At 40.7% G+C, this 25,999-nt stretch overlaps 2 protein-coding genes across 2 annotated transcripts; one reads left to right on the forward strand and one right to left on the reverse strand.

Moving 5' to 3' along the window:
- Positions 1 to 1,374: 1,374 nt before the first annotated feature.
- Positions 1,375 to 4,980, reverse strand: adat2 (adenosine deaminase tRNA specific 2). Its single transcript, XM_008301807.1, has 6 exons — positions 4,732 to 4,980; positions 4,118 to 4,222; positions 3,566 to 3,716; positions 3,363 to 3,469; positions 1,841 to 1,913; positions 1,375 to 1,503 (listed from the first exon to the last, which is right to left on the reverse strand). The coding sequence occupies exons 1-6, from the start codon at positions 4,825 to 4,827 to the stop codon at positions 1,475 to 1,477; spliced, it is 561 nt and encodes a 186-aa protein (XP_008300029.1). The 5' UTR covers positions 4,828 to 4,980; the 3' UTR covers positions 1,375 to 1,474.
- A 716-nt stretch (positions 4,981 to 5,696) lies between these two features.
- Positions 5,697 to 15,820, forward strand: pex3 (peroxisomal biogenesis factor 3). Its single transcript, XM_008301808.1, has 12 exons — positions 5,697 to 5,906; positions 6,833 to 6,964; positions 7,077 to 7,158; positions 7,379 to 7,422; positions 7,579 to 7,700; positions 9,225 to 9,291; positions 9,392 to 9,446; positions 9,699 to 9,837; positions 9,930 to 10,000; positions 10,102 to 10,224; positions 12,171 to 12,267; positions 13,537 to 15,820. Exons 1-12 carry the CDS (start codon positions 5,834 to 5,836, stop codon positions 13,618 to 13,620), a joined length of 1,089 nt encoding a protein of 362 aa, XP_008300030.1. The 5' UTR covers positions 5,697 to 5,833; the 3' UTR covers positions 13,621 to 15,820.
- Positions 15,821 to 25,999: the final 10,179 nt, after the last annotated feature.

The following is a 25,999-nucleotide window of genomic DNA, read 5'->3' on the forward strand; positions in this document are numbered from 1 at the left end:
ACAAGTCTGGAATCACATGAAAGTAAAAATGCAACTTTTCATTTTCTTGAACAACCATCGATCTCACGTGGTATTATGATCCTTCAAAGTTTACCCAAAATGCACTTTGTAAAGTTTTCTCCAGTGAAAACACCCGGTACCATGGACGCTTGTTTCTATGACTCTCTGTCACTGATGATAAACTGATGCAGTTTAATTGCTGAACTATGACGTAACCCAGGATGCTGACGCTCACCGTTGTCTATAGAAAAAATAATACTTAACAACAACTAGATTTGGGATTTAGATTGTGGCACCTGGAGTGGATGGAAAAGGGATTTGGTTGTGGTTTTCAACAGAGCAAAAGTTTGTTTTTCAGCCCTGAAAAACTCATATGGCCTGAACTTGTGAAGTTATCAGGGCTCAGAAATAATGGAAAAGTAGCGCGAATTAAAAAGCACAACCCTGAGTTCTTCAAGAGTCTGTAGCTGTGAAAACATTCACAGTCTGAAGGTAAAGCTCTGCACGGCTTCATCAAACACACTCATGATTGTAGAGCTACAGGAACTTCTTCTGGATTTGGTTTATTTTATATGAAATAACCCAAAACTGAAGATGAATAAAGTGATAGAAGAAGGAAGACAGGGTGAAAAAGAAAGCACGGACGGAGGTTGTGGGAAAGGAGGAAGGAAACGAACAAAGACGGACAGGAAGGAAGGAAGGAAGGCAGGAAGGAAGGAAGGAAGGAAGTTATCAGCCACTAAAAGGAGGAAGGAAGTGGTGACAAACACAGACAAGAGAGAGACGACGTGTGAACAAGTTTAAAAATGTCTCCATGGCTTTGTTGGAGTGAGTGGAAAGAAAAAAAAACAAAACAGGACACACACTTCTTTCAATTTCTCCCAGCTGCAAATGCTACACACACACACACACACACACACACAAACACACACACCACAACATGTGTGTATGTGTCTAACAGGAAGCGAAAAAGTATGAAATGTGTCAAGTGTGTGTGCGTGTGTGTGTGTGTGTGTGTGTGTGTGTGTGTGTGTGTGTGATATGAGCAGTTGAGAAGGTCAGTAAACACACACACACACACTCACTGAAAAATAGCGTGAAGTGTTGCGTTTACGGAACAAACAGAAGAAACAAAGAGCGCTTAAACTTCACCGACATCCAGTGAAAATCTGCCTTTCGAAACATTCGTCTTATTTCCGTTTCAGTCACAGCGTCACACACTCATCTGAGAGCCGCAGCTCCTCAGAAAGACGAATTAAAGCGTCGTTTCTTCCGCGTCGGGTTCAAGTGTGACAGAACGCTAGCTGGTGCGCTGCGCCTCCTGCTGGCCGACCGACAGGAACACAACGCTGAAGGAAGCTCATGCATACATACATAGATCAATAAAATAGTATTTATTATTAGAATGTTTCTAAAAGGTAAATACAAACACATTTTTAAAAAAGAAACATACAACAGGGTTCTTCTTGGAAGGTCAGTCTTTTCTTGTTTTGGGTTTTGGGGCTGAAACAGACAGAAAGTATAGAACTGTTAGAAAAAGGAAAAGAAACATCAGCTACATGAGGAAAAAGGATCGAAAAATAGGTTTAAAATGGAAGAGAAAAGGGACATAATGATCCAACAGAGGTAAATAAATTGAAATAGTAATTTAGTGTTAATATGAAAAACTAAAGTGAAAAAAAAATAGGAGAAAAGAGGGAATGTGATGGAAAGAAGGGAACAAGACGGGAGCAGATGATAGAACGTATTATAGAATAAAACTAAACCAGAAAACAAAAAAGGCTAAAAAGATGGAAAAAGAGCAAAGAAAGAAACCAGAAGAAGAAAAGACCGTTTGTACCGTTTGGATTCTCCTGTTTGTAGAAAGTCTTCAGCATCTCTACAGCTTCTTCTGCTCTGTGACCTGAAACACACTGAACACACAACAGTGCTGTCAGCAGGCTGCTGCTCTGTTCTCTGAACCCTGTACAGGAACTGTTCCTGTAGAACCTCTTGCCATTTTGTAGGAGGATAAAAGCACCTCCTCCTCCTCCTCCTCCAGGGTTGGTTCTTCTGATTGACCCTGAAGAACTGGTGTGTGAGGCTCGACACTGATTGGTTAAACTCAGAGAGGACAACAAGTGCCATTTGTTTGTTTCCTCTTGATGTCCTTGGCTAAAGCTAAAACTAGAGAGAACTCAAAAAATGATTTCTATGCAGCATGACACAGCTACTGTGTCATAAATCATAAAAAAAGAAAAGGGAAAGTTTAAATGATTAGATTTTTTGATGTTATCAACACTGAAAAAGAACAGAGTCATTACATACCACAGTGCTGCCCGTTTATTATCCTACCCTCGGTCTAGGATGGAATTATGACTACGATCGGGATATTCCAGTAAGCAGGCTTCAAGATCAGCGTATAGAAGTGTCCACAACGATAGAGCACTGAGAAAATCGTATTTGTGTGACGAAAAACGGGGGTTATATGTAAAACCAAAATGGGAAAGTTTTCATAAGATCAAAGGGACAGTTTTGTTGAAGATCAAAAAATGTTTATTCAAACGGAGCTTTATGGTTTTGCTTCAGTGAAATTTCACCTTTGTCGGTATGAAAAGTCACCCCATCAGTAAAAGTTATGTCCTTTAATCAGAGGGTATACAGAGGATTAATTTATCAGGATTAACTAGCTGAGGATTAATTTATCAGGATTAACTAGCCGAGCAGTTCAGTTATGAGCGACGTCATGCTCTGTAACAATGCCATTCTCTCTGATTTGCCCTAATTAATGTCAGACAGTGTGTGAATAACTCAGTGAAGCAGATCTCAGGTAAGCAGGTCATTGACAAACAAACTAACACGTTGCCTTCCACGGCTGACTGGGGTGTGATCATCTGCCATGAATGACCGACACTCAGCCTGGAATCAATTTCGGGGAATTTCGTTATGACAAAAACCGTGATTATGACATTACACTGGTCTGCTTTATTATAGGTTATATAGGAAATGATTCAGGACTTCGATGTTTCATGATTATAAACGGGATATTCTATAAAGTGGTATGACATTAAGTGGGCAGCACTGTATAGATGTTTTACTATTTATATTTTCATTTGCTTCCACACTAGTCTCCTCTCTGCTCTGTGTAAACACTGCCTGCAGTTCAGCCAAACAGTCATGTGACTGTTGCTCATAGTTGAGTCACTTGTGGATTCTTGGCTCGGATTATTTAAAGATAACACGTCTCTTACACCTGCTGGTGATTTTGGGGGTTCACAGAGTTAATCAACTGCCAAAAGACTTTGAATTTCTCCTGCAGGGACCATAACAGGATTCACAAACAAGTATGCAAATATACAAAGACGCCAGAAACAAACACAGACCTTGAATTTGGTTCCCGTCTGAGGCAAGTGAGCAGAGGAGACGTCCAGAACTGACCCACAGCCTCCAAAGCGCTCGTTGCTGCAGCCGTACGCCACCACGGGGATATCTGACGGCCGGTGAAGGAGCAACCGCTCAGCCAACACACTCACTAACACACACACACACACACACACACACACACAGAGAGGTGAGGGAAGGATACTGAGCAGCCGCAGAGCTGCAGCACACATGATGCACGGCTCCACGGTGACGTACAAAACCGTCTGCTCGCACACGCTCCTCACATCCAGGCTGCTGCGGCGACACCAGTCCAGGACCTGGTCCAGAGCAACCATCTCAGCGTGTCGAGTCGCCTGAATAATGTCACACATGTAGAGCACAAACAGAGAAGCATATGTTATGACTGAGTTGTCCTTTAGCTGAACCAAACTTCACACCAAAGTCCCTTCAAAAAAATCAGGTTTTAAGCGGTACAATTTAGAGCAGCAACCATGTTTTTAGCAGATAAAATGGTGGAAGTATTTCAGCTTTCTTGGTCAAGACAAACACTTTTAACACTTCTATATAAAGAACTTGATTTTACATGTAACTGCATATTCTCCATAAACAAAACTGCTAAATATAGATACATTGGCAGCTGCTTTTAGGCGTTACTGATCTGGTTGTTCTGTTAAATAACTGATTTCTGCATGTGGTGATTTTGTGGTTGAGCCATAAAAACAGAAACTGAGAGTGCATTTTTAATTTTTCCTACATTTTTCGTCTCGTTCACTTCATTCCTTCCCTTCCCCACAACTTCATCTTTGTAGACCATCAGACATCCGACAGGCACCTCTCCGGTCTCCAGAGCTTCTCTGGCCTGAAGACACACATATACAGCAGGTCAGCAAGCAGCAACGAAGCACCAACATTCAGAACGTAGTCAGCAGAAGAGAAAATCATGTGGAGCACAGGCATTAATATGTAGATCAGGGCTGCAACTAACTGTCATTACTACTGATTACATTTTGTCATGAATGGTTTACTTTATAAAAGGTATAACAACTGTGTTTCAGCAGGGTTGACCAAGATAAACACTTTCAGGCCTTTTTGATACTAAATACAGTGAACTATTAGACCTGTTTCACCATCAGACCAACCAAACTTTTAAAGATGGTAATGAAAACCAGCAGAGTTGAGCTGTGTAAGACTGTTTCCTGCTAATTTCTCTAATCGCTTAATCAACAAGAGCAGAAACTAGGTTGTACATTTCGTCATGCAAAAATCAATGATCATTATAAACGTGGGAAACTTTCAAGCATCATAACAACAGCAATTTAGTCACCGTAGCTTGGCTGAAATGAAACTGAATCACTTCTAATCGCTCACCATGTGGAAAGCGCTGGACATCCATTTATCAACGTCCTCGTCACTCGGACAGAAACTGTCCACCGCCTCGGCCTCACAGCCCTCCTCTGGTCCCATGACTGCTGCTGATACTGCTGTCCAGTTTAACAAGACCTACTGCTAGAGCATAATGCGACCCTGTAACGTTTTTCGCTACTGTTTCATTGCAGTTTCGTCTGCGACAGTGTGGCTGCCACGGAGGGAGGAAGATAATATTGGACGGACCACTTCCAGACGTGACCAATCGATCGTCGCGGCGCCGCTCATTTCCACGCTCTGCGAGGAGTCTGTTGCGTCAAGTTAGCTACTCTAGTCTAGATGTAAACCGGAAATGTGGGAATTCTATATATAAAATAAACCACCACTTTTAAAGTCTCTGCACTGGAAACCTGCCTGTTTTAGAATTGATTTTAAAACATTTGTATTGGTTCATAAAGTTCTTAATGCTCTTGGTCACATCGATTTGCTTTTATCCTATGAACCTTTTGAGACTTTCAGGTCCTCTTGTTGCGGCCTTTAAAATTGGCCTAACGACGGAACAAAAACCTACGTTGGTCAGCCTTTTGTTATTATGGTCCACATAAGCTCATCAAAACTGTGAATTATGTTCTGAAAATGTAAATACAAAGGTAAAAATAAAGTAAAGCGCATGGGCACATGTCAAATTTGTTAACAGTATTATGATGCAATCAGTCCTACATGAATTAAAACAAACAAACAAACAAAAAAATACCCACACAGGTAACACAAATATTCTATTTTATTTTTACTGTGCTCCTAAATGCACTTTTGTCATTGGGTTAATAAACATTTTTGGCATAATTGCTTGAATACGGTTGGATTTTCTTTCTTTCTTTTTTTTTTTACATCTCAGTCCAGCACCGCTTTTATTTTGAAATTGTTAACCTGAAGTTGTATATCAGTGAACTCCGTCTGTCTTCACGGACACTTTGCACTTTAGACAGTTAGCATGTTAGCAACGAACTAAACTCTTCAGGTAACATGTCCGTAAAATAGCGAGTACACAGTGAAAGGTACGGAGTGTGTCTGGAGTTGTCGTTGGTGAACTCTTCGCTGTCTGAGGATGTTTTCGTCTGCCTGGAATTTTGTAAAACGCCACAAAAGGAAATTTATTTTCGCCGGAGCTGTCGTTGGAGGTAACTAGTGCTCCTTGTAGCTACCTTGCTAATAGTGGACTGTAGCAGCACGCCAGACTCCGCGAAACTATCTTGAAATAGTCTAATTTTTACAATATTACTAAAGTACATGTATGTTAACATGCATTTCAATGGCGTTTAGGAACCGTGTGGTTTGTGTGTTTAATTCGGCATATATTTTCTCCATGAAGCAGCAGAATTTCTAATAAAACTACATGTTCTAAGGCACCAACGTACGTAATTTAATGGAACAGAACTGTCTCAAGACCAAATAATAATTAGATTCTACTAAAATCAACATACAAGTATATACATTAACATACTGTGTTGGTTGTAAACGAAGTTAGATACGGTTCACTGAAAACATTTTAGTTGACTATTTGCATATAAGCAAGATATCTCAAAATTGCCAGAAATTTGAATGAAGTTTGGTGTGAAGGTCCATGCACGAGAACAGCACTTATGGATGCTAATTATTAGCCTATTGAATCCTCCCTAAGCTGCTTTATTGAACCACAGGCTTTAACTAACATGCTGACCTATGAGTGTCTGTCATTAACTCAAAGTGGCTCCGTGAAGCCTAAAGGGCAACTAACACACACACACACACACACACACACATACATACATTTTGACATTCAGAGCTTATTTTGATTGTGACTTATGGCAAAATTCCAGGAGAAAATTTTCCACAGTAGAAAAGTAGTGGAAAAAGTGGCATTTAAAAAAACTCTATGCCCTGCCCCCACCCCCCCAAATCCTTAAAATGCTAAGATATACAACTATATTACTGAAAGTACAGCCATTGGGTATGGGTATTATTCCACATTCTAAGTTTCCCCCAAGTCTTGGTGAGCTTGCACTCCCTACTACAACTGAGGATTGTTTCCCGTTGTGCTACTTGTTGTGTATTTATCTGTTGTCAGGAGTGTACGTCCTCGGTAAATATGCCCAGAAGAAGCTCAGGGAGATCCAGGAGAGGGAGGCGACGGAGTACATCGCTCAGGCAAGAAGGCAGTTCCACTTCGAGAGCAACCAGAGGACCTGCAACATGACCGGTAAGAGCTACATGCTTGTCCTTCAGACTCATGTTAGTTACAAGAATCTGCACTGAAAAAAAAGGCAAAACTAAGACCGTGTCTCTGCTCACATGGTGTTTGTGTGTTTCAGTGCTATCCATGCTCCCTCCGCTGAAAGAAGCAGTCGTCAGTCAGCTCAACTCAGAAAGTCTCACTGCGCTGCTGAAGACCAAGTGAGCAGAAGCCTCTTTTACTGTTGGATGCAGTAGTTTGATACAAAATATTCCTCTTTTGAATCCAATACTGCACATTATTGTGTCTTTAGGGTTAAAACAAGTTTAAATTAAGTTACTGTGTTTATCCAGTTACATGTAAATGGTAGTTTATAGCTGTTTGAAATACTTTCTTTGACGTGTGATGTACTTTTTTTTCTCCTTTCACATTGTCTCACAGACCAGATAATAAGCTGGAGATCTGGGAAGATTTAAAGATCATCAGTAAGTGTTTTTCACATCACATAACACTAAAACAATCATTAACACAGTGTAAAGTTTATACTCAAGTAAATAGAAGTTAATAATCCTTTTTTTCTTGTTTTTTATTTTTTGACTTGAGACCCAAATTTTAATCACAAACCCTGTTGTCTTGTTCAGGTTTCACCCGCACCATCGTGGCCGTCTACAGCACCTGCATGCTGGTGGTTCTACTGAGAGTCCAGCTGAACATCATCGGAGGATACCTGTACCTGGATAACTCTGTAGGAAAGAGCACAACGGTTAGTGCTTCATAAAGTCCTTTCACATACAGAAATGAAGCTTTATATTCTGAGCTGTTGGTTTCTTCTGCTGCTGCAAGGTGGCGCAGTTGCCTTGCAGCAAGAAGGTCACCGGTTCGCGTCCCAGTGAGGACACCCGGGATCTTTCTGCATGGAGTTTGCATGTTCTCCCCATGCAGCGTGGGTTCTCTCCGGGTTCAAAACATGTTGAGGTTAATTGGTGATTCTAAATTGTCCGTAGATGTGAATGTGAGTGTGCTTGGTTGTCTGTCTGGAAGTGTAGCCCTGTGACAGACTGGTGACCTGTCCAGGGTGTCCCCTGCCTTCACCCTGAGTCAGCTGGGATAGGCTTCAGCCCCCCGTGAAACCTAGTGAGGATTAAGCGGTGTATAGATGATGGATGGATAATTTCTTCTGCTCATTTCCAAAACATTAGAAAATGTATCACTATGTTGGGAGTTGTTACTGCAGGAACACCCAGTTGAACCGACTCCAACGTTACACTGTGGCTCCAATCCAGAACACTCACACTGTTGGACTAGTTCTTTGTTTACTTCATTAACGTCTTTGGCAGAGTCCAAACTGCAGAGAGACACAAACCAGTGATAAAGAAAATAGCACATCTTTTGCTACAGACACTCAATGTTCCATTACCATTGTTATTGATTATTCTCTTTCCATCAGACTGCTTGATTCTCGTACCTCCTGTCATTGATTAGCAACTATACACTAACTCAGCACTATTCACTTCAGGTATTTGCAGCCCCTCCCACCCTCTGACACACCCTATAAAATGTGTAACTCTGCAAATGTTCTGGGTCGGCTTATCTTCACAGACTCACATTCTGTGTTGGTAAACTCACCGCATACCAGAATACTAATAAACGCCCCACTACAGTGAACTTTGCATGAGGACTACGGGTACATTTCTTCAACACCAGCCACAGCCAAGTTTTATTTTGGCCCGACATCAAGTTATGTATGAAATTCACAGCTTCTATGACCTGCTGCCAGTGATGTTAGTCATACATCCAGGCGCTGCTTCCTGGGTGCATACTTATCATTTTTAATCAGTAAGAGAGAAGAGAGACTTGGTAAAGCTAGTTTCAGTTTTCTTTTTCTTTTTTTAACTCGGGTCTCAGGACAGAGTCAGTCACCTGTGAGACTGAAGAAGTTCTCACATTCACACTATTTAACTTTCACACTCATCTACGGTGCGATGCTGCAGCTCAGCTGTAAAGCAGTAAGAACACAAGGATCTGTGTTTTAACCAGGGCAGATTAATAGATATAATAGACCTGCATCAGCTCAGGAGATCTTTATTTTCAACAGGTTTAGGGGGGAAAAAATAACAAGGACTTTGTGTGGTTCTGTGAATTTTTGAGAGTCTGACTTTTTTTTACAATTCACACTGTGTTTGATGTACAGTTGAGGCTCATTACTGTGGGACAAGCAGACAAAACAGCCGGTGTAGATGAAGACAATAAACGCTTATTTTGTTCTGTTGGGTGTTTCTTCTCCCAGACTGTTCTGGCTCCCCCAGACGTCCAGCAGCAGTACCTGTCCAGTATCCAACACCTACTGGGAGATGGTAGAGCACACACACAGACACAAAGACACCCACCAGGTTTACACATCGGTCTGTCTGTACAGTGTTAAGATTCCTGCCCTGACTCTCCGTCTCTCACCAGGTCTGACAGAGCTGATGACAGTAGTGAAGAAGGCAGTTCAGAACTCACTGGGAAGGTGAGTGTCTGATATCTATTATGCATTGGTCCACTTTTTAAATTTATATTGTTGGTTTATTTATAATTTAGTTTATAGAATTTCACAGAATCTGACGCATCTTGCTTGTTTTCTGTGATGTTCAATTATATTAAAAAGGCATCAAGAAGCAAATCCTAAAATCTAAAAACTTTATTTTTTTTCATGATGTACAACTTAAATGACTTATTGATTATCTGAACAGCTGCTGATTAACTTTCTGTTGGTCTCTAGTGTGTCTCTGAAGCAGAGTTTGTCTCTGCTGGAGTTGGAGCAGCAGCTGAGCTGGATCAGAGCGGAGGTGGAGGCCGACTCCGAGCGCTCGCTGTCCTGGTACATGCTGGCAGACGACGAGAACGCTCTCGCCGACCAGGTCACTACACACGGACTATGATCTACAGCAGCACTCATAGCAACATGTGCATTACAGAATGTTACAAATCTCTATTCTTCTCTTCTGTCCAGGCGTGTGGGTTGACGGAGAATGATGTTGTGACCATCAAACTGTTAAATGAGACCAGAGACATGCTGGACAGGTAGACACCACACCTGTTTCTGCATCTTTTTTCCCCCACTTTAGCCTGTTTGTGTTTCTGCATCTGTAAAAGCTGAATGTCTGTTTTATGTGTAACTTCAGTCCAGACTTCACCACTGTTCTCAACGCCTGTCTGAACCGGGGTTTCTCTCGACTCCTTGACAACCTGGCCGAGTTCTTTCGCCCACCTGTCAATGACTTGGAACCCTGTTGTGCACCTGATAGGTAAGCTTTTGACTGACATGTCTATAGATCAATCCAAGTATTTTTCAGTGTAAATGAAAATGTAATGGTTGTGTGGGTGTGTAGTTTAGTAATTTTCCAGTTTGGATAAGTGTGGAAAAAAGAAAAGAGAGTATAGAAAATATTTTGTTCCAGGACTATTGCCTTTGTCCTGTTTTGAACTTCAAACAACAACCCGATCATACCAGCAGAGTGTTTTTCATGACATGTGGTGCAAGCAGCCACTGCAGCCAAAATGTTGCCACTGTGTGACGAAGCACAGGTTAGATTGAACTCGATGTCTCGCAAGCAAGGCAAAAAAGTGTGATGTGCATCTGAACGCACCTTCTGCAGAGTTTGCTATGCAGAGCCGCCTGTACGTCAGAGCCTCCAAAACAACTTTAACCCCAAATGCAACCACCAAATTACGACAACCCAAATTAGTTGCAAATTTGAGAATGCAGAAAAACCAAATATGAAGCTTATCTGAGCATTTATGAGTTATGCAGTAATTTAGTTATAAGGAAACCACACATTTATGGCTGCCTTCATCATCATGGATACAAATGTACAAACCTGCACAAATGCCATGGAAATTAAATTAATATTTTTTTAAATTAATTTATTTGTTTGTTTATTTTATTTTTTTAAAGAAACAAATGTTATTATATGATATATGCGGACACCAAACACTGCACTTCATCACAAAGACACCTCGCTGTAAAGCATGGTGGTGGCAGCATCATGTTGTGGGGCTACCCCTCAACAACGGGGCCTGGAAAACTTGTAAAGGTCGAGATTAAAATGAACGCAGCAATGTACAGGAAACAACAGTCTGCAAGAGAACTGCAACTTCCGAGAAAAATTTGTTTCCCAGCAAGACAATGAAGCGTACAGTCAGAGATGCACAGAAATGTTTTAGAGACGACAGTCAGAGTCCAGACCTCAATGCAACCTAGACTTTGTGGATGAGCTTGAAAAGGTCTGTACACTGTCCCTGTGCAACCTGGCAGAGCTTGAGCAGCTTTACAAAGAAGGATACAGTGTTCAGATATGCATGGCTGATTGAGATCTATCCACATAGATTCAATGCTGGAATTGCAGTTAAAAGTGCATCTACTAAAAACTGACTTGGAGTTGGCGAATACTTCTGCAGTCACTTGTATTACATTTTAAATTTTAATTAACTGACGGTGCTTTCTAGAAATTTGTTTTCCCTTGATCAATTCTTGTCAAAAAAAACGTAATTTTTTTGACCATGATTCACGGTTGAAAAGCAATAAAATGGAACATTTCTGAGGGGGCTGAATACTTTTTATAGGCACCATGTGTTTAGTCAGAATGTAATACATGCTAACATGTTAAGAATGACATTTTTAAAACTATTTGTTTACATAATAAACACTTATCTATTTATAGTCAGTGTCAAATAGGGTCTTTTAAAAAAAAAAAAAACCTACTGAGAGTTCTGGACAGAGAAGTGGAGGCAAAATGTGTAGAAACCCAGAACAGCGTTCACAAACCAGGACAAGATGTGTACACGCAACAAAGAGCTCAAACCACATATTCAGGTTTACTAAAGCTGGGATCAGGGCCAGTTCAGATGTTTGAAACCAGGATATGATGTTTGCCTGCACAAACACAAAACCTGACCACCTCAGGATTCTCATGTCCATGTAAACACACTCTTTGTTCTTGACACATTGCTGATGACTAATCCACTCAATTCAGACTTTTTGTACTTTTCTTTTATCAGTTGTTGTCACGCCTTTCATTTTTCATGACTATGTCTGCTGATTATCAGGATATATTTCAGTGTTTAACTGTTCAGTTAGCTGGTTGGTATAGCAGGGTGCTGAATTTATGGTCTGACTTGGAAAATGTCATGTCCAACAGGCATTTGTGTTTGACTTCAACATCTGTGTGTGTGTGTGTGTGTGTGTGTTCAGTCTGTCTGCAGTCAGTCTGCCGCTGGCCAAGATCATCCCCATCATCAACGGTCAGATCAACACCGTCTGCAGTGAGACCCCCAGCCACTTTGTTCAGGTAAAGTCAGACTTTCATCACCAGGGTTTTCTTTGTTCAAACACACTAAAAGCTGCATCAGATGACTACATCAGTGTTGGTCCTTTAGACAAACAGATGTTAAGTTGTTGGCACAAAGCAGCAGGTCAGGCTGCACTTGGTTGTTGGGTGTGTAGACTGTCTCAATTATCTGTAAACTAAGTCCACATTCTGTTTGCATTTTGTTTTGCTTTTTCTTTATTGTTTGCAGAGTGACAATCAAACAACCAACAAGTGCAGCTCTCTGACGGCATTATAAATGTAAATGTGTTCTTAATGTGGTGATTTGGTATCATTCTTCAATGTGTATGTAAAAGAGAACAGAACATCTGCTCCATTTTAGAGGAAGTTTTACTGTTTCAAACACTCTTTAATCAGTTCACACTGACTGCTACGGTTTGTTATCCAGCATCCATACTTTACTGATTGCAACTCAAATGATCAGAAATAAATAGCTCTAAGTACCAAAAGCTTGTATGGAACACCGTGTAGGACTTCTTGTATTTAGATATTGTTTCTTCTTCTTTTCATAATTTTCCAAAAGATTTTCTAGGATTTTTTTGTATTTACATTTAAACATATTGTCGTATTAGTACTTGTCAGTACTACTATTTCTATTGCATCACCTCCACAACAACTAAATAGCCACAATAGGCTGAGTGCATGCTAGCTGCTCACCCAGATGAATTCTAAATAAACAAAATGAACAAGTATTTGCAGCATTTTAAATCATTATAACCGTGAGCAGCCCAAGGTGCACCTGCAAACGTTCTTTTTTTAAGTTTTCAAAGTTCACACTCAAGACTTTGTCCATCTGTTTAAATGAATCCCAACCAGAGTGCTGACTTCTTTGACATGGTGTCAATTAGTAAATATTAACGAAATCAGATGATGCAGGCTCAAAGTTGTGAAAACTTGGGGGTGTTCACAGGTAGTTTGTTCCACCTGTCACTAAAACTAATGGATTAATCCTGGTGGGCTGTTGATGCAGCACCCTGATGCAGGCAAATGAGAGCATATCAGCCAACCAGTCAGTCCGGAGACTACAGCCCCACATAATACACTGTTTTACTAACTGAGTCACATTCAGAAATACACATAGGTGTTGTGTACTTTAGTTTTGCCTTATTGCTTAATTAACTTTGTAATGTCTGTGTTGAAGTTGACTTTTGTGCAATTTCTCACATTAAATCTGCTTTCCATCAGTAGAAGGAACACAATCAGGAAATGTTTCTTCCCGTCTCTCTGCAGGACCTGCTGATGAACGACCAGGTGAAAGAATTTGCAGCGAACGTCTACGAGACCTTCAGCACGCCGCAGGAGCTGCAGAAATAATCATCAGGACGGGAGGAGGACTGAAGAGAAAGAAGAGAGGGACGAAACCAGAAATAATTATAGCCCCGGACTGTTAGTCCCTCCTTCCTTTCTCTGGGACTCTTCTCTCTGCAGCATCTTGCAGACTTTTTGCTCTCGATGGTGAAGATCCGTGGCGATGATGCCAAGAGCAGAACAACAGGACCGTCTGCATCCCTTCTGTTAACAGCACCGCGTTGAATTATCGACATGGGTGAGAAAGAAGAGGTGCACTAGTCGAAGCAGAGCCTGCGGTTACTAGTAGGACCGTTGCATCTTGGGAACTGAAATCCTATTTAACCTGGTAATGGTGTTTGAATTACCCTGAGAGGTGGAAAAGATGGCGGAAAATACTGAAACCATCAAGTGAAGGATCATTCGCTGCTGCTCGGAGCTGATTTTTCACCGATACTGAAACATTGCCGTTTTTTTTTTAAAATTAATATTACAGATTTAAGGATGATTTTCCTCTTTTCTGTCGGCAGTATTGAGAATTTTCTGTCTGTTCATGTCCCCGGCTGTTTGCTCTGCACCTCGGTTGTGTGTTTCACGATCAGAATTATTTTTTTTTCTAACTTAAACAAGGTGGTGGAGGGATGTGTGTAAGATTACAGTAATGTGGGTGGTTCTGTGAACGCTGGTGATTTGTTTTTTTGTTGTTTATAAATTTCACTACTTCCATGGTGGAAACATCTGCAGCAGCTCGTGGTGATCCAACAGCTTCTGTGTGAGACTGAGAAGCTGCAGAGGCTGATCAGAATGTCATATCAGCACAACCGGTGTGATTAAGTCCTAATTTAGTATGTCGTCAATTTGAAAAGGCCAGCTTTCAGTGGTCAAAATAGTATTTTTAATTAAAAAAAAAACATCCTTCTAAACACGGTGATATCAATGTTCTTGTTTTCTCTTTAACCACAGAGCAGTTCTTTTCTTTTGGTGCACAGTGAAAAAGTATCTAAAGGACATGCACACTTGCAAAGATGTCAAAAATCCAGAATTTTCTTTACTTTTCAGTCGATAAATCTGCATTTGAAATCCTGTCTTTCCACTGCTGTTCCTCTGTTGCCCAGAAGGTGTCACTCTTGTTCAACCGCTGTGGCAATCCTTCTTCAATCCACATCAAGGTCTGGTTTTAGAGTTACATCTTCTTTGTCATGCAGCCCTTGACAGTATTGCTATTACACCCTGGTTACCTTTTTTCTCACAATATCATTGTTTAGAACGGTTTTTACCTCATTTCTTTCATTTCAGTGCTTGTTTGTCACTGAACCTGCATGTAGGGGATTTTGTTCAAAAGTCTGAGATGATTTTAGACTGTGTTGAAATGACGAGACTGTTATCCAAAGCCAAGGAATCTGGGACGGCTGTACTTAAGCTTCCCATCAGCTCGCACAAGCTGCACAAACCAGGTGTGTTCAGATCTGGTTTACACCTGATTCATGTATGTACAGAGGAGGAGGGTCCCCAGGAGCCACAAATTTAGCTGAAAGTTGTGAGTCATTGTGGTGTAATAAGGTGTTTTTTTAATTTTATCTAAACTCCTGGTTTCAGCCATACACCCTGTTGGTTTAGTGATAGGTTTCGGTTTTGAATTTCATCCCTCACTGTCATTTTTTTCCAGCGTGAGTCACACTAAACACAAACTTTTCACCTTTGATTGCAGGGGCTTTATATCGTTCACGTGTCTGTAATCACAGTAAAAACAGTCTTCAGAGCATTATTTTATTACTTTGCTGCATGAAAGAGAAAGGAAAAACAAAACTCCCAGCCTTAAAAGATTTTGATTAATCAGAGAACAACTGTAAATGATTCATGGAAGTTGTGGATCACTGTCGGTATCATGAAAACGCTCTGTTGGCCGCTAGAATTGACTAGAAAAATCAGCTTGTGGGGAGAACTAATGAATCCACCTCCATTTTTGGGGGGTCCAGATGTGCACATTAGCCCATCAGACTTCAGTTAGTTTCCTTCTCGGGCGATGAGAAATCATCAGGTGACTGCTCGGCTATCCCAGTTCCTGATTCCTGACTTGCATAACGAACACGGTCGGGTGAGAATGTAAAGCTCTGTGTGTAATCAAAGACTTTTATGCCTTTTGAAGCGTAATGTCCCGAATGACAGCTGAAATGTATGTTTGTAGCGATTTATTGAAGAGATAATAAATGTAAAATGTGATTTCGTATCCAGTTTTGTGTTTTAAAAAAGGGCTCGAAATACAAATTCTACATTTAAATATGTTGCAGTTTTACAACCCAGTGACTTAAGAGGGACACTGTCGGGAAATAATCAACAGGGGGCGCTCTGCTGCAGCTGCATCCAGAGATAAGATCCATATTGGAAAATGCTGGTGTTGGAAAATAATCAGTGTGTTGTTAAAAGTCCATGACGCAGCTGATAATGACATCATCTTTTAATTAGTGAACTGTAGCAAAGATGTATTTTTCCAAAATGGAAATATTGCGTCTCTTAATCAGTGTGGGCATGTGATTCTAAAACCAACCGTTTGTTTCCATCCAGGTGTTTCTGATGAGGATGGAGGGATTAACATGATCTCTCTGGGTTTACTATTAGAAAACTAACCCACTGCTTTATTTACTTATCTGAAGTTTATGATAGACCTGCCTCACACAAGAGCAGCTCCTATGAAACAGACTGACCACACAAGACATCAAAACAGATGTCAAAAACATCACAATCTGTAGGAAACCTGATCCGAGTTATGTTGTGAAATTTGTTTATTGGTGAGATTTATGTTGTCGCTTTAACATGATTGCGCAATGAGTTGTTGTTTTCTTGATGCAAGCTACTTTGTCATGGTGCATCCGGCGTGTGCAATGGAGACTGATACAGAGACAAGAGTTGCCACATAGGAAGTGATAGTATCAGTTGTGATGTTATAGAATAAAGATTAGAGAAGCTGGCTCCGGACTCAGAGCAGAGAAAGTGAAAGAGAAGCTCCGGCAGATCAGACTGTTGTCGCGCTGGGAGACTTCAAATAATCCAACCACAGTTTAGATAATGCAGTGATAATGTTACCTAACAGGGGTTGTTTTTCCCCCTTGTCTCACGGGACGGATGCACCGTGAAGACACACAGAGTGATGCAAAAAGATCCATAAAATGAAGCACAAGTTGAGCAGAAGGTTAAGAAAAGGTTAAGAGAATGTTTTGGTTGTAGCACACTGAATAAGTTTTACAGCATACAGAGAGGTTGATCGTTAATCAGGTTTTTTAAGTTAAACATTTCTCTTGGTGATTACATTTTGACACCTACATGCATCATTAGTTTTTTAAATTTTGATTTGTTAAGCTTTTAGCACATTTTCAGTTCATCAAGTGATTATGATACCTGATTTAGATACAAACTAAAGTTCTGATGTTGTTATTTGGCTGCTTTTTGTTGGTGTTTTGTGCTTGTCATACAGAATAATGTGTATAACAGCAGTTTTTGGGCTCGGCGAGGAGATCAATATCCGAAAAAGACAGAAGAAGAAAAGGGATGATTTAGAGTATTGTATTCGAGGATGCAGTTTAGTATTAAGTGTATTATCCTGGCACTGTTTTCTGTTTATCGTCATGCTTTCAGGTTCAACGTCACACAGCAAACTCTCAGTTCTGGTTGCTTGGAACTAAGCTGTGCTCGAGGGAACTTCCTGCTGAGAAACTTAATATTTGACTTTACAGATCGCAAAAGGGGGAAGGGAACCTGGATCGTCATCAGCACTGCTTGTGCGAGGTCTTGTTTTGGGATGCAGGGAGGGTTTCGGGCAGGGCTTTAGGCCGTCTGAAGGACGCATCGTCACAAGTTTCAGCATCTAAATTAAGACACAGATCCGGTCTCGGTTTGACTGTATCCACCGATCAGTTCTTAGATGCAACGAGGACGGATTCATCAGTCAAATCAATTGTAAACTGTCCTTCAAAATGAAAATATGACGCTTTATTTATCTGAGTGTGTAGAGATTTTTCATTGTACGAGACATTCTTGCAGTTATTCTCTTTTGAATTCAAGGTGATAGATGTAGTTGGCAGAGAGTAATTGGACTATTGAATTAACTGTGGTTCTGTTTATTTAGTTGAAGACCTTCCTTTCTACTTGGCGGCTACTTGGAGCAGCTCCGTCTGAAGAGTATCAAGATAGTTTCAACTTGTAAAATTCCACCCACTGCTGACTACTGAGACTTGGTTCTTCTATCCTTTACATTTATCACTATCTTGGGCTTGTTTTTATTACATCACTCTCTCCACACCAACATGCTCCTCCGCACCTCTGCTTTATGGCAGCTGATGGATGAAACGGAAACACTGAACGCAAGCGATGCCTTAAACCCTGATCCAGTCTGTGTCCCCAACCCACCGGTGAAAATCCCCCTGTATTACCAGTGGCTGTTTGACACACACACACAAAAAAGTTTCCCCAAAGATTTCCTCCTAGAGTTTAAATTGTCAGCAATTACGGTGCCAAATACTTGCTCTGTAAGCCTTTGCAGGTGCGTTGAGATCATTGTCTGGAGGGAGATTTGAAAATGTTCTTTACCAGGATGAAGAAACAGTGGGGACCAAATATCAGCAGCATTAAAAAACAAAAGCGACGCCCCTTCACAAGTACAAGGGTCGACTAAGAGGAAGGAGGCCAACCAGACAACAACTTCCCTCAGATTGATTTATTAGACTTCATACATGCAGAATAAAGACAGAGTTTTGAAATAAAACTGTGTGCCTGCTTGCATGTGTGTGTGTGTGTGTGTGTGTGTGTGTGTGTGTAACTTTGCACATAATGACATTCATCTTCTTCCTGGTTGAGTATGACTCAACATGACTTCATCATCTTTCCTGACCCTCGCTGACATATTACCTAATAAGGAGGAATAAAGAAGAGTTGTTTTTTTCCACTGTGAGTGATTGGCCAGATTTAATGGTTAACAGCATATAATGTTACATGAGAATGAACTGAGCTGCTTTTGTGTGCTGACCAAGGTAGAACTTTGACCTTCCTAGAGTTCCTCATAAATTCAAAATTAAGAAGTTCACGCCTTCAGATTCTGTAAATGTTCTGAATAAGTGCTGCAGGTAAGCTCCTGTCGCGCTCCGAACTTTGAGATTTATGCATGTTTGATTATTTTCACAGTTCAGATAACAGTATATTGCAATAATTCCCTGGAGAATTCAGTAACTCTCAGCTTTAGCATAATACTTCAACACAGTATGCATAGACTTCATATTAAATGGATATATTGTAGGGATGCACAATATAATGGCGACCACATTGGTATCGACCGATATTAGTGTTTCTTCCCATACATAGATATCGGTCCGATTAACAAATTTAGCTGATGTGAAACACTGATGACCGTCTAACATGAGCGTCTTCGTCTCTACATTTGATATTGCTGCTATTTCACAGATGTTTTTACTTAAATGGTCCTGGACTTAAATATGTTAAAATATTTTTAAGTATGTTTTACATTTGTTACGCAATAAAGACTGTGGTCTAATTTAGTACGGGCTTCTTTTGAATAGTTTTCACAGCGCTGGCTTATACTCATCTTAAGGTGCGAACAAAAATTAAATATCGACATCGGTAATATCGGTTATCGGCGATATCAGAAATCCTAATATTGGATATCGGTATCGGCCATAAATTTTAATATCGTGCATCACTAATATATATTGCCATTTTTTACATTAAACCATAGTGACAAAGTGAAAGCATGTTTTAGTTTTTTTTTTTTTTTCATTTTTAAAAATACAAAAACTGAACTCTTTGCATTCTGTAACCTTGATTACAGTCCATTTGTGGCAAACCAAAGGTATTTAACAGACCTTATAAAGACTCACACCTGTATATATAAAGTTCCTCAGCTGATACTGCATGTCGAGACAAAAACCGAACCATGAAGAACAACAACTCTTTGCAGACCTTTGTGATAAAACTGTAGTGAGATTAGTGACAGAATATAAAACCAATTCTTAAGCTTTACGTATTCCCAGAAGCACAATTTCCTCAGTAACTGTGAAACTGAAGAAGTTTGAAATGACTAAGCAACCGAGCAAAAAGGATCTTGGTCAGGCAGGAGACCAAGAACAAAACTGCAACTCTGACTGAACTTCTAAAGTTTTCTGATGGAGAACCTGTCAGAAGAGCGATCACCGCAGCAGTCCAGTAAAATGAATGAAATGAATGTTAAGCTTCTTGGGTAGAGCTTCAAGGCGCTGCTCACCACCTGGTAATACTGTTTCTATTTTGAAGCATGGTGGTGGCAGCATCATGCTATTGGGTAGTGTCTTGGTCAGCGCAGAGGGAAGGATGAATGCAGCCAAAAAGAGAAGGAAACCTGCTTCTGAGTAAATAAACCTGCGATTGGGATGATTGTTCACCTTTTAGCATCACAATAACCCAAAGCAAAAAGCCAAGACAACTTTTGAATGGCTTCAGGTCAAGTTTCTGACTGTTCTTGACAGACATAGTCAAAGTGGAGACTTGACAGAACATCAGTGGAGATGGAAGATCAGATGCTTCCATCCAAACTGACAGAGTTTAAGAGGATATAAAACTAAGAATGGAATAAATTGCCCAAACTGAGGTGTCCAAAGCCAGTAGAGACTTACCCAAGAAGAGTGCACGCTGTGAGTCCCATCAAAAGGGCTTCTACAGACGACATAAATAACAGTGTGAATTCTTTGAGAAAAAAAAAAAAATTAAAAAAGCAAAAAAATCTAACACATTTTTTCAGTTCGCCATAATGGAATATTGGGAGTAGAATAATGCTGTTTTTATTATTTTAAATTAAGCCTACAACACAAATTGCACAAAATATGAAGTGCTCTGAACATTGTCAGAGGTGACTAGAATTCTAATATCAATCCTAAAAAAAAATAAAGTCTTAACCCTCACCAGGCCTTTATAGAATAAACAACTGGATAAAATGGAATCGTTTTCCAAAGAATGGTCAACGTGTATAATTCTCACAAATACAAAAACTTTGTCTGACGGGTGGTTAGCAGATTGCCACATGAGGAAAAATGCCATGTGTTTTGGAACACTCTGATTGTGTGTGACTGTGTGTGATGTGTTTGACCTCCAGTAAGTTTCAGGGTTTCAACACAGAGCTGCTAGTCAGCTGCAGCCTCACGACCTTGTGATCTGCACAATAGATGCTGATAGTGACAACACTTCTGTGCTGATGGTCTGATATGCAGGGAAGAAACGTGTCACCGGGCCAGTCATGCTGATGAAATAAGTTTTTGCTTCTGAAAATAGGGCCAGAACCAGTATAAACATGCCAAATCAGTCAGTGTGGCAGAATGGAGGCTTTGTTCCATAAAAAGGCTTTTATTTGCTGAGTAACTGTGTGTGGTGAGACAGTTTTCCATCAGAGTGCTGCTGGGCACATTCACATTTAGCACTGCAAAACAGGTTCTGCTCAGTACCACATGACTGTGTGTCACAGTTTGAACTTTTGTCGTGGTGCTGTTTGTTCTTGCTCCACACTCAGCTATCGTCTTTGCCTGGTTTCGTGGTGCAGAGCTGGAAATCCCCCTGTTGTTGAGCTCAAAGTCTGAGCATTTCTAAATGCTGTGTACCTACATGGTCCCCCTCACGTCTGTACCACTGACCCACATTGCAAAAGGGGAACAGGTAGTTCCTGTCTTTTAGGGAAGAAAAACATGCTGCACGGTCCCACTGACATTCTACTGAAATACCATAAAACAAAAGGGTATTAAAGGTGGAGTCAGCAAATCTATTCAGTTTTTATCAAACGAAGTGAAAATCTTCTCAAGGCCCGTTGAATGTCCTTCCTGAGTGTGTACCCAAAAAAAAAATCTGGTGTTGTTTGTACACAGTGCCGGCTCTGTTAACAGGAAGTAAAGTGGCTTGGACCGATTTACACTCCACTAAGTGAGTCCCGTGGGCGTTCACGCACAGAAAAGGGGAATAGAAGGGGAAAACATGAGATAAGTGTGACAAGGAAACACGTTATCGACTGTGAAAGCTAGCTATATAAATATTACCAAGGGGTGGAGGGGCCACAGCGGTGAGATTTCAAATGTGTCGGTACCACAGTTCTAGGTTTCTGTACATCTGTTCTGAAGTGATAGTCATTTAAATCTCTACTGTGATTTATACACTCAGTTTAAATATGCCTTTATTACATTCCTACTACCAGTGTATTTTGTGTGCATTTGTATGTAAATCCCTCATTGTGTTGGTAAAACTCCCAGATTCTCAAAAACAGTCCTGATTTACATTTTCATGAAAAATAGTTTTCCGTAGTGTTTCATGAGACATTTATTTGTTCCATTGTAGTGGTTACTGTTACATCAAGCACCATGGTATTCTATTTGTTTTTTCTTTACACAATAACTTTCTAAAGTCTGAGGTGCAACATTCAAATTCAGCAGGTGATATAAGAAGCTTTATCTCTGTCTTTCAAAAGACATAAATAGACTGAAGGCTTTAATTTTTAGCATGACGGCTATGTTATAGTATCATACCTAATCATTGTTTTACTGTCAAAGAGCATCAAAGGTAATAAAAAACACGGTAACTTCTCTTACGGTAAAACATCACCAGTATATGACTCAGGCCCAGGACCAAGTTCCACATCATTGTAAATGACCCATTTTAGGGACCATTATAGCGGTGTTATCTACAGTATTTGTATATTCCAAACAATCACTTTATCTGAAGACAAACATTGCTGCCCTTTAGGTCTTATTTAAAGAAATCTCCCCACCCCCGCACATTTTCTGCAGCTTCGTGTTGCCAAAAGTTCTTCCAAGTGGGCGACAATGGCAACAAAGACTCATTCTCAAATTTTAAACAGGAAGAAACAAAGAGCTTTCACTGTCATATGGAAAGATTCTGCTTTTTACTGGGAGTGGAGGAATTAGATATGAAACCTGTGTGGGCAAAAAAAAACATTTCTATTTGTCATAAGTCCAGATAAATCTCTTAAAAATCAACATGCTGTTTTCTTCATGCATGAAGAACACTGAGTGTGGGAGTGCTGTATCATGTGAAGCAGAGAATATCAAAATGTCAACACTGTTGAGGTAAAACTGTGAGTTACAGGATTACAACATACTTCATAACCAGTCAAACAACAGTACATGATGTACTTACACAACACACATGGAGTGTCCCTGGAATGAAACAGAGCATGGATCTTGTATCGACACCAGCACAAAAGAATCATTCAGGCATGTATATAAAGATGGACGAACTCCTGCTCATGTCACCCACAGGTTTCCTGAACAGAGGTATTGAAGCTCACTGTGGCGGCCCGAGCCATCGACATCTTGGCAGTTTCTGACTATTGCGAAGTCCCGGCTGTTTCGAAAATTAGCAAATACGTGGAGTGTGAGTGGAGCTGAGGTGGACCAGGCAGACATCTCTTGGCCATGGACTGTCCTGTGACTGGACCCATCTGTCACTCAAAGCAGCCACTTCCTTAATTATCCACAACCTTAAGCCTTAATACAATTTAAACACGTGAGTTACACAAAATTTCGCACCATTTAAATTTATCATGGATGAAACAATCAACTATAGAGACCAAAACCGTTTTTCTGTGCCAGGCTGTAAATGTGTTTATTTCTGCTGTAAAGTTGGCATTTTAACATGGGGGTCTATGGGGATGGACTCACTTTTGTACCCTGCCTCAAGTGGCCATTTGAGTAACTGCTGTTTTGTTGGTTTCATTTTTTTAGCCCCAAAGGTTTCTACCTTTCTACTAAATCAACACAGGACTTACAGGGTCATCAGCCAAACCTAACTGAACTTGTGATGCATTCACAAGTAAATACACACACCAATATGTGTGTATTGCTCGTTGATTACTGTCATGATTAGTTCCCTATTGTCAAAGTGAAGAGATACGGAAATGAGCTACACAACGATATCTTTTCAGAGTTTTCTTGTTCAAAAGGTATAATTTCCTCTGTGAATCCTCTGGGTTTTGCTTCTCATGCTCCTACCTGATGCTTTAATGGCATCTGTCCACAGCACTTGTCATTTCCACGCTTTCCATTCGTGCGGTACATTCTGGTAGTGCCACATTGCATTTCGAGAGATGGGGCATTCCGTTGTCTGCTCCTCATTTGCATAAAGTTAAGGTTTCAGCTACTTTTCGCAAAGCAGGGGAGTCCAACTGTATTTGCATAACAGTTGTCAATCTAAAATCAGGACACGTTCAGCAGCTGTGTGGATTGCTTCCTACCTGAAATGTTTCCAGGAACACATTTGGTTGAACTATTTTCGTAGTATGATTTTCAGATAAGCCACCATGGTTGTCTGGGTTGAAGCGTGGGAGCAGACCGCTCACAGGTGAGAGTCAGTGATGCCTTGTTGTAGGCGAGTGTGGTCTTTATGTTTTCTTTGTTGCCTAGTCGTGCGCCCATCTAGCCGCGCAACTTCTCACTTCCAAAAACTCCTCTGTGGACACAGAAGATGCCTGACAGAAACACTGCAGGGTTGAAAAGGATGGAAACAGCAGCCTGTATGCTACCTTTGACCCTGTAATCGTTGCTGGTAGTATTACTCATTCATCATTACTGGTAATGCTCTTTACACCAATTAGACCTACTTATGTTTCGGCTGCTGTTACTGCAAGCTACAACAAATCCACGAAGGATGTTGAAACCTGTTTGGTGTTCAAACCGGGTCCAAAAGAAAGAACAACACCAACTGAAACTAAGTAATTAGTGTGAGAACTGAGCCAGCAGTTCAGTTTGCACTGTGGAGCTCCAGCCGGTAACAGTGAGTGACAGGTAAACAGGGTATGACTCCATCATGCAGGTTTTACATTGCTGCTACAGCGATGACTCACAGCTGCTGGTAATGAATCATATATAAAACACTGAGATCATCTTGTCCTCTGTGATTTCTCACTCCACTATCACTTTTCTTCTCCTTCCTCTTTTCTTTGTTTTCCTCTTTCCACACTTCTGTGTAAGTCAGGCCCGTCCCTCCCTTTCTCTAGTACTCTATCTGCCTCAACATTTACTGTAATGGTAGTAAGGGCAGACTCAGGGCAACTGTGTGTGTGTGTGTGTGTGTGTGTGTGTCTGCATTATTGATTCCCTCTGAGCACCATGCAGGCGGTAATCTGTGCACTGAAATCTGATTGGCTGTGTGCCGTCAGGCCTCATTACCTGATAATCCAGACCTCTGCTGATTGGACGCTGCAAGATGCCTCATTAGGAATTCATGATGATGCAAGCTGAGGTCACACTACCAATCGGAGGGGTGATGTCATCTCACCTGAGCTCTACCATTGGCCCAAAGTGACCCACAGCCATAGATAGATAGATAGATAGATAGATAGATAGATAGATAGATAGATAGATAGATAGATAGATAGATAGAGATGAACTGAGAACTCAATGAGATGACATCTGGGGTCTATTCCATAAAGCAAACTTATCAAATAAGTCAGGTATATTTCAGTTAGTCTGACTTACTTTCAGGTAATTCTGGCTCCATAAAACAAATTCAGCATAGTTCAAGCTCAGAAATGTATGCTGGCAAACTGTCAGGCTAACTGTCAAAAGCCTGAGGTGTTATTTAATCAGAGTTCCTGCAATATTCACAACAATGGGAAAGCCAAGATTTAACCACTGACGCTCTGGCATGCTGCAATATTATAATAAAAAACCCAAGATGTTTACAGAGAATCAACTGAAGAATACCACACAATTATCTTGCCTGCTTGAACCTGTATTAAATTAGCCTGATCATGCGAACTTTAGGTGACCTCAATGGAAATGATTTAATCAAGACTGATTTGTTAGATTCATTCGGGTCAGGTTTTAGACCTGATCCTCACTGAGTGCTCTTTGTGGAACAAACCCAAGGTTCGAGCAGCTTCCAGTATTTTATAATACTGGAAGGCACATCATGAGCAAAATAAGCAGTCAACATTGTGGGTGGCCATTTGCACCTCAAAACCACAGTGTACAGATGACAGTCTTAGAAACACAGATTTAGACTCCAAGGTTTCATATGTGTCAAATCTAGTGAGTCAGTCCTGTTAACTTGCAGGGTGGAACGTCCCGTATCACTATTCTTCTGTAGAATTTTGGCTGAAATTCCCCAATATTACAACTTGTCATTTGTGTAACACAGAGCAGTTGTTTGAGTCCTTGGTGAGCTGGTGTGCTCGAGCTTGGGGTGAGCGGAGAGAGGGATGGCAAAAGAGTCGTGCATTGTAAAGGAAGCAGTGGTGTAACTTTACATCTAAGCCATTTTAAGACAAGTACGGCCTTTTTTCATGGGAAGAACTTCTAAATATGTAACAAGAGAGACTTTAAAGGCTTAAATGGTGCGAAGCTAAACTTTCTGCCAACTCCACAGTTCA

The sequence above is a fragment of the Stegastes partitus genome, unplaced genomic scaffold, assembly GCF_000690725.1.
Source record: "Stegastes partitus isolate 25-593 unplaced genomic scaffold, Stegastes_partitus-1.0.2 Scaffold1718, whole genome shotgun sequence".
NCBI lineage: Eukaryota > Metazoa > Chordata > Actinopteri > Pomacentridae > Stegastes > Stegastes partitus.